This window comes from Scylla paramamosain, chromosome 4, assembly GCF_035594125.1.
Source record: "Scylla paramamosain isolate STU-SP2022 chromosome 4, ASM3559412v1, whole genome shotgun sequence".
Classification (NCBI taxonomy): Eukaryota; Metazoa; Arthropoda; class Malacostraca; order Decapoda; family Portunidae; genus Scylla; species Scylla paramamosain.
The window spans coordinates 12,608,866-12,618,043 of record NC_087154.1 but is presented as its reverse complement, the minus strand read 5'-3'; the positions used below and the strand labels follow the sequence as shown (position 1 = coordinate 12,618,043).

General features: G+C 44.7%; 1 protein-coding gene across 1 annotated transcript; it reads left to right on the top strand.

The window, feature by feature from the left end:
• Window positions 1–752: 752 nt before the first annotated feature.
• On the top strand, window positions 753–4,489 carry LOC135100114 (uncharacterized). The gene is made up of 5 exons (XM_064003076.1): window positions 753–2,284; window positions 2,329–2,468; window positions 2,653–3,298; window positions 3,434–3,551; window positions 4,238–4,489. The coding sequence occupies exons 1-5, from the start codon at window positions 753–755 to the stop codon at window positions 4,487–4,489; spliced, it is 2,688 nt and encodes an 895-aa protein (XP_063859146.1).
• The last annotated feature ends 4,689 nt before the right edge of the window (window positions 4,490–9,178 follow it).

Sequence of the window (9,178 nt, the reverse complement as noted above, 5' to 3'; positions counted from 1 at the left end):
GTGTCGTTCTTGGCCAATCTAGTCGTGTCGATGAAATGGTTCCCAATTAAAGCGCATCATCTGCACCTGTCATGCACGAACTTTGGCGTCGCCTCGCTCTCCAACTTCATGGGCAATAGAGAGAAGAAGAGCATGCCCATGGGCGTGTCGCCCTCTGCCAAGAACCTGGCTACCGTGTTCAAAATGAAAGCGGCAAGGAATTCTTGTATAAGCGTGGATAACAACAGATTGTTCTTAATTGGGGGTTCGTATGTCCTAGGAGGGAGACTGGAAGGAGTCAACCTGATTACAGACATGTTTGTACGTTGCAGACTACAAACCGAGAAGCAGATTGTCCACGAAGCATTGTTTGACGCCAACATGACTACCACGTTCCTGGCCGCGTGCATGGAAGGGACGGCCATCACCAGAGGCGTCTCCATGATAGAACATCATCTCTAACGAACGTCACGGCAGGTGACTCGAAGAGCAAGAACTTTTGGTCGCTTTCGTCGCCACACGACAGAAAGAAAGATATTCAATCTGAATATTGAACTGGGTGACAACATCCTCAAAACGGGACTGAAGGTCATACACGCCAGTCTGCTGTGCAAGAGATCGAATGTATGGACTACAAGTGATAATAAGAAATATGCGAGAGTGCTAAAAAAAAAAAACTAGACAAGTAGAATGATCTGATGGGTTGCTGTTACGGCCTCGATCAAGTTAATCTCATTGTATTTCTTTTCCCTTCTGTGTTCCTGAAACATATTATGAAGACTAAAGTACTCGAACTGAGCGATAACAACAACCTTACCACACACCCCCCGCCACAACAACAACCCCCCACCACCGAGGTGTCAGCTGTGAACCACCAGCGCCGCGCCTGGAGCCGCAGCGCCCCCAGTCGTGCTGGCCCAGGGCGCAGCCAGAAGCGGTGCAAGGGCTGCGGGGACAGTGGGTGCGGCGGTACTGATAAGTGTCCCGCCCGCGACGCCACATGTCGCAATTGTGGGCGCAAAGGGCACTTCTGGGGTATGTGCTGCGCCCTCACACCAGGCAGGGGCCCCGCTACCTCCAACGCAGTGATTGTAGGAGGCGTGGAGGCGACGGCAGACCTGTCAGTACGGATCGTCTGCCCCTGGCCGCAGGCGGAGTGCTGCACCACGGCTGTAGCCGACACAGGGGCTCAGGTGTGCATCGCTGGCCGGCCCCTGCTGGAGAGTCTGGGTATCCCCCTAGGGCAACTTCACGCCTCACCCAGGACAGTCAGCCACGTCGCCGGTGGAGGGGTGAAGCTTCTGGGAAGCCTCACGTGCGAGGTGAGAGTGGGGGCCATCACCACGTCTGAGTGCGTATACATAGCTGAAGGGGTGCAGCGGCTGTACCTGTCACTCGGAGCTTGCAGAGCCCTTCAGTTGGTGCCGCAAGATTTTCCCCGCCCTGCAACCAGAATCAGCGCATTGACGGCCCCTGCGTCTCTCAAGACCTCGGCCCATCCATTGTCACCACCCTACGAGTTGGTAGAAGAGAACTTGGGGCGTCTAGAAAAATGGCTCCTGGAGGAGTTTGGACGCACGGTGTTCGCAACAGAACGCACGCCTCTACCAGAAATACTTAGCCCGCCACACCACATCCACCTCCGCCCCGGCGCACGCCCCCACGTGGTGCACGTCCCCGCCACAGTCCCGCACCACTTCTACAATGAGGTGCGGCGCCAGCTCGACGACGACATCGCCAGAGGCATCATAGAGGAAGTGCCTGCCGGAGAACCGACCGAGTGGTGCGCGCGCATGGTGGTGGCGCCAAAGAAAAACGGGACTCCCTTTGATCTCATCTCCAGCGTGTCCAAGCACACCTTCAAGACGGTCGCCGACGCATACTCTGGGTACCACCAGATACCCCTGGACAGTGAAAGCCGCAAATTAACAACATTTATCACCCCTTGGGGAAGATTCCGCTACCGCAGGACTCCCATGGGGCACTGTGCGGCGCAGGACGCCTTCACGAAGCGCCTCGACGACGTCATGAGCGACGTGCCCAGGAAAATAAAGTGTGTTGACGACACGCTTCTGCACGACAAAAGTGTGGCAGAAGCCTTTTGGCATACGTATGGATTTCTGCAGAAATGCCGCGACAACGGGGTAACACTGAGGTCAGATAAGTTCAGCTTCTGCAAGAGAAACGTCACGTTCGCCGGGTATCTACTCGGCTGGGAAGACTACCAGCCCAGTCACGACCTCATCAAGAGCATCACAGAATTCATGATGCCTGCAAGCCCATCACTGACGGATAACCGGTTGTGGTTTGACCTGATGAATCAGGTGCCCCCATCATGGAGCCTTTCAGGAAGCTCCTGAAGAAGCCAGCCGGGAAGACAGTCTATTGGGACGACACACTCGACGCCATCAAGAATCTCGCAGCAGAAGGTCTCAAGTTCTACGATACCTCACGCCCCACAGGCATCCCAACTGACTACAGCCGGCAAGGTATAGGATTCATCGTGTCGCAGCAGTACTGCCAATGCGTGTCCCTGGAGGCACCAATGTGCTGCCCAAACGGATGGAAGCTAGTCCTCTGCGGCAGCCGGCACCTGACCTAACTATAGCACACTGGAGGGAGAGGCACTCGCGATAGATTGGTGTCTCAAGAAGGCCCGCTTGTTCCTCTTAGGCTGCAAAAACCTAACCTTCATCACCGATCATAAGGCGCTCAGCAAAATCTTCGGTGACAAGGAGCTGAAGGACATTCACAACCCCCGCATCCTCAACATAAAAGAAAGGACCCTGATGTATAACTTCCGTGTCAAGTATATCAAGGGGAAAAGCAACTGCGCCGCGGACGATCTCTCGCGTTACCCAGCATTAGCAAGCGTACCAGAGGACTCAGACGAGGCTGACGATGAAGCAGTGTGCGCTGTCATGGTCGTCGCGGCAGCAGAAACCACTACGGACAATGTGGGTCATGTGGTAGACCTACGTCATGTGGAGGAGGAGGCAGTCAAAGATGAGGAATATCGGCTCCTCCATGAGTGCGTGGCCAATGATGGTTGGGGCGAGCGGAAGGACGCCGAGCCGGCCGCGCTACGCCCGTACTTCAGGATGCGGCGGCACTTGTCATGTCAAGGCGACATTGTGCTTTACACCAGCGATGAGAGATTCCCCCCCCTTGTCATCCCAACCGCCCTCAGACGCACCGTGCTCGCCAATCTCCACGCTGGTCATCAGGGCAGAGACTCAATGCTTCGCAGAGCCAGGCAGTCTGTATACTGTCCCGGCATCGATGCAGAAGTGGAGCAAAAACGACGCCAGTGCCAGATGTGCGAGACGCACACGCCCCCTCAACCAGCCGAGCCGCTCCTGCCCACCCCACCACCCCAGTTCCCATTATTTTAACAAGCCGTGGTCGACCTGTTTCACCTACAAGGCAATGTGTATATCGCATACGCCGACAGGCTGACAGGCTGGCTAGAAGTGGAACACCTGTCTGGGGAAGCCACCAGCTCCCGCCTCATCACGTTGTTCCGGCGTTGGTTCACACGCTTCGGCATCCCTGAAGAGCTTGTAACGAAGGTGAGGTGCTAATTGGCCGCCCGGAAGTTGCTCAAGCGAGAAGTGTAGGCTCCCAACCATGATCCTTGGTCATAGCAGTGTTTAGTCCTTGAAGGGTAACAATTTCCAGTGTCATAACAGTGTGGCTCTGGCAAAGGAAATTTAGCCTGGGTATTCTCTGTTTATTCAGCAAAAACATGAATAATATATACAAAAATTACTTAACATAATAAATGATATATACAAAATTATAGAAAAAGAGAGTGTATGTGTGTGTGTATGACTGTGTGAAGAAAGGAGTAATAAGATGTATTGAGAAGATGTGTAACACATGTGTCAAAGAGCGTGCACAGAATGTGTACAAGTAAGAGATATGTATAAAGTGAGGATAGAAGAGATGAAAGACAAAAGTCTGTGCAGTAGAGAGAGTGAAAACGGAAGTGTGACAATACAACAGAGAACGGAGTGCTAGGAGCGGTGACTTGTGTCCCGCTACAAGCTCTCATGTGACGGGGGCACCAACCTCACCAGCCACGAATCGAGGAGGTTCTTCGAGGACTGGCGCGTCACCCTACGAATCGTCCCACTACGCCCAATCTAATGGGCGTGCAAAAGCAGCTGTCAAGTCGGCCAAGAGGCTGTTAAGGGGCAACACAACTCGCAGGGGCTCCTAAGACACCGACAGCACTGCCAGAGCGATCCTCCAGTACCTGAACACACCCCTGCACGGCCTCGACGCATCCCCAGCACAACTGCCGACAGGCAAACAGCTGCGAGACGCCATACCCGTAGAGAGCTCCCGCTACCTAATCAACGAGCAGTGGGGCAGGACACTGCGCGATCGGGAACGTGCTATGATCCAAACATCAGTCAACTCATCAATACAGCACGACCAACAAGCCCACAGTCTGACACCCTTGAGGCCTGGGCAGCGAGCACGCATCCAAAAACCCATCTAGCGGGCGGAGGGATCGGGTGGGAACCGTGCTCGAGCTGTCCGCACCCTGTCAATATCTTCTACGACTAGACGACAGTGGGAGAGCGTCCATACGGAATAGACGTCATCTTCGTCCTCTTACCGGTGAACCACAGTTGTCGGATGACTCGACTGAATCCCCTACACCTGTGCGCGTCACCACACCACGGCCCCGTCGCACCCAGCGAGCACCAAGGCACCTTGATGATTATTTCTTGAACTCTCCTGTGTAGGTTAACTCACTGTGTCACTCAAGGATATGTATTATGTTTACTTTTCCTTTGCTCCCCACAGCGCATATTATATTTTAAGTTATATCATTACACCATCCTGTGTAATTGGGGAGAGAGTGTAGGAGTTTGTATTTACCCAAGCGCGGTACGATAGGTTGGTCTATATATATGCAGGCGCCATGGGAACCAGGAGTCAATCAGCTTGAGCCATCGTATATATGTACAGGCGCCATGGGAACCAGGACTGTCAACTCGACTTAATCTCCACACTGTGTGATACGGGACTTTGTCTCCGCTTGGTGTGGTGTTTGCTGTCCACTTTGTGGACTCTCGCTGTGCTCCAGTGTCTGGACTCTGTTTCTGGCCACCACTCTGTGGAGTTAGCCGTTGTCTGGCCACTTTGTGAACTTTGTTTTTCCCTTGCAGGTTACGACTTTGAATTTTTTCGCCCGTTTAGCGTCGGACTGAGTCGGTAAGAAGCCTTTGACCCCGTAAGGATTGTCTCGTAGGGCAGCTCCCTGAGGGGGACCCTTAGAGGGTCGGTTATAAGAAGACCAGATCCTGGGCCACAGGGACTCTGTCAGATAGGTGGAAGACCCGAACGGGGCAGCAGCTCGGAGTTAGGTTTTTTCTCCGGACTGCTGTGGGTAGTATGATGCACCATGGCAAAGATTAAAATAAAATGTAGGCCACCTAACAGAGAAAATAAACTTAAATTACTCGAAATTTTGAGTTCAAGAGATATAGAGGTTACAGGATTCATTGCAATTAATGATGGTTTTATTGCACTGACACTTAATGAACATCATGCTGACTGCATATTCAATGTTGACACCAAGACAGAACTTGAGAGACATGGGTTCAATCCTATTATGCCACCTCAATTTAAGGTTAAAAAAAGTGTTATTCTACCCAGAGTGGATGAAATAATATATGAAAAAACATATAGTAGATATTGGGGAGGAACTACAAAAATGCAACCCCTGGATAGGGGAGGATATAGTAGACATCTATAAATTTCCAAAGTCTCCAACACTAAAAATAACTTTTTCTCAAACATCTTTGACATTCAAATGTATAGAGAAAGGTCTTAAAGCATTTCACATAAGCATTCCATCACATGAAATTAAGCAAGAAATATACATCTCTATTAAGTGTTGTCTAAGATGTTACGCCTTAGAAGATCACTTTACTAGTGAGTGTTCTATGCCTAAAGAGTACAAAATTTGCTCTGAATGTAGTGAAGAAGGGCATGTTTGGCATAAATGCCAAACTGTAAATAAGAAATGCCTGAACTGTAAGAAAGACCATAGTACGATGGCTATGAAATGTATAAAAAGGAAAAAAATAATAAAAGAGAAAAGGAATGTAATATCCAACAAACAAAAAAATGAGTTATGCAAATGTTGCACAGCACTCTCCATTTACTACTACTACTATGACTAACTTCCAAAAACCACTTGTATCTAAGGAAGATGTTTTACAAATTTACACTTGTGTAGCCCATGCTGAAAATGCAAACCTGAAGAATCCAGGTACTTACAAATATAAATTAAATAAGCTACTTAAAGCAAATAAGCTCCCAATTATTAAATTTCCTGACGATGAGCCTTCTACTAAGAGTAATACCTCTCAAATACAGGACATTGTAGGAGCAACTGACACAGGAACAAGTGAATCATCACGCAGGATCCAAGCAACCAAACCTAAATTTACTAGACAAAAAAGTTCACTTGCAGGAAAACTTGAGTCTGATGATATTGGATTAGAACTATACACTACAAAGATAAAGATTGGCCGAAGGATCTATCTATGGCTGACCTACTAGTTGGAATAAAAAAACAAAAAAGTATGAATGGAAATATACGGAGGGAAAATACACAGAAGAACAAATACTGCAGAAAATTAGTAAAGAAGAAATAATAATATACTCTAATTGTATGTTCAAGGTTGATAATGATTCCTTCAGGAAAATCAGAAGTGGACTGGTACGTTCATCACCAAAAGACAAAGACCCACGCCTTACCAAATATCCTCACATTTAATTACAGTCTCAAAATCATTCAACATAATGTCTTTAACTGGAAAACAAACAAACATTCATTAATACCAAATTATCTTACAAGTAATCCTGACCTTATATTAATAAATAGTCATGGCTTAAAATCAAGTGAAGATCTAAAAATACCAGGATATAGAATCTATTAAATTAATTATACTGAAAGTATGTCTGATGGATCAGCCATTGCAGTAAAGTAAAACATTAAATATAAACTATATGACGATTTTGATACAGATTTCTTAGCCTTGGAAGTTGAAACCAGCCTTGGTCCAATTAAAATAGCCACTACTTACTTACCTCTAAGACGTCCTTTCCTCCCGTATACCGATATGCATAAGCTTCTGAGTAACTCTATTCCAACTTATATAATAGGTGACTTTAATGGTAGGCATACAAATTTTGGTAACAAAGAAAATAACACTGTTGGGAAAAGTTTATTAAATCTTATTAACCAAGGGAAAATTATTCATTTGGGTCCACATTTTCCAACTTTCTCTCATAATTCACAAACAAATCCAGATAAAATTTTTGCTAACAAACATCATTATCTAAACATTATCTGTGAACCCGGAGAAATAACGACTTCGGATCATCTACCTGTAATTATAAAACTTTCAACAAAACCATTTTTAAAAGAAAAAACAAAAGTATATAAAACAAACAAAGCTGACTGGGATCTTTTTCAATATAAATTGGACACACAAATAAATATTACTAATCTAGAAGGTAATACTGCTGAACAATTAGAAGATGCCACTTTAAATTGGCTAAAAACACTTAAAAACGCAATGGATGCATCGATACCAAAGTCTAGCTACCAATATATATACCAATTAAAAGCAACAACTGAAATTAAAGAACTCGAAAATCAATATAAAACTTTATCAGAATTTGCAAACTCTTTTGGTTGGACATCACAAACCTACAGAGAATACCAAAGAATTAAGACCGGATTACGAGACCGATGTAAGGAGGCACATAACAAGAACTGGGAAGAAAAAATTAATTATATATCAGATAACTGTAAAAATAGTAAAGACTTTTGGAGTAAAATAAAAAATACTGAAAGATAAAAATACAACTCATTTTAACTATCTGAAGGACAACGAAGGAAACAAATACTACTCTGACCAAGAAAAATTTAATTTATTTGAAAAAATTTGGAGAGATGCTTTTAGAATTACTGAGGAGGAAGAAAATAGTTTTGATAAAAACCATTCCGATCACATTGACCAATATATAAATAAATACAAAAATAGAATTAATCCATTTCCGACAGTTAACACTGACAGAATAAATAAGGACAATTATCAAACTAGAGAAATAACTTTAGAGGAAATAAAAATGTTTATTAAAAGATCAAAGAAGAAAACCCCTGGCTCTACCAAAATTAACAAAATAATACTCGAAAAATGTACAGAAAAGACTCTGGAACAATTACGAAATATATTCAACGCATGTCTATCAATCGGTTATTTTCCTAAATGTTTTAAAGAAGCAATTATCAAATTTATTCCAAAAAAAGACAAAACTCCCACAAATCCCATAAACTATCGTCCAATATCATTACTTGAGGTACCTGGAAAAATTTTTGAGCGAGTAATTCAGTCAAGATCAAATAACTTTTTAGTAGAAAACAATACCTTAAAAGAAAGACAGCACGGTTTCCGGACTTATAAAGGGAGTCATACCGCTATTACTACCACATATGAAACAATTGCGAACGCTTTGGCAGAAAAGAAACAGGTCTACATGGTACTAAGTGATGTGGCCAAAGCTTTTGATAAAGTTTGGCATAATGGCCTTAAATATAAGATCCTAAGACTGAGATTACCAAAAATACTTGAAAAAATTTTATGTAATTTTCTAGAACATCGAACAGCAAAAATTAACATAGGCAACAAATTCAGTGAAGAAATAAATCTTTTAAGTGGTGTTCCACAAGGGAGCGTATTGTCTCCCACTTTATATACTCTGTTTACCAACGATCTCTCCCCACCAACTGCTGGTTGCCTTGACACTATGTATGCGGATGATGTAACACAAATAATTACTTCTCCAAGTAAGTCTAAGCTTATGATGAAAGCGAAAGTGGAACGTGAGATCGAGATAATAAGTAAATTTGAAAGGACTTGGAAAATAAAGACTAGCGAAGAAAAATTCAAAATAATACCTATTGCACAACTTAAAACAAATAACATCAAAGTAAATGGAAAATAAATTGAGACAAGTAAAAAGGGGAAACTGCTTGGTTTGAATATAACGACACATGGATTTGTCAATCATATCACAAATACAATAAATAAGGGTAAAGGAGTTCTTTTTCAATTAAGAAGATTTAGCAGTTTAACTCCTAAAACAAAGACAATGTTAGTAA

Excerpts from the sequence above, each read along its gene's own strand:
- LOC135100114 (XM_064003076.1), top strand. The coding sequence starts at position 753 with ATGAAGACTAAAGTACTCGAACTGAGCGATAACAACAACCTTACCACA. Across the intron at positions 2,285-2,328 it reads CTGACGGATAACCGGTTGTG|GAAGCTCCTGAAGAAGCCAG; the intron begins GTTTGACCTGAT and ends GGAGCCTTTCAG. Across the intron at positions 2,469-2,652 it reads AACTGACTACAGCCGGCAAG|GCTGCAAAAACCTAACCTTC; the intron begins GTATAGGATTCA and ends TGTTCCTCTTAG.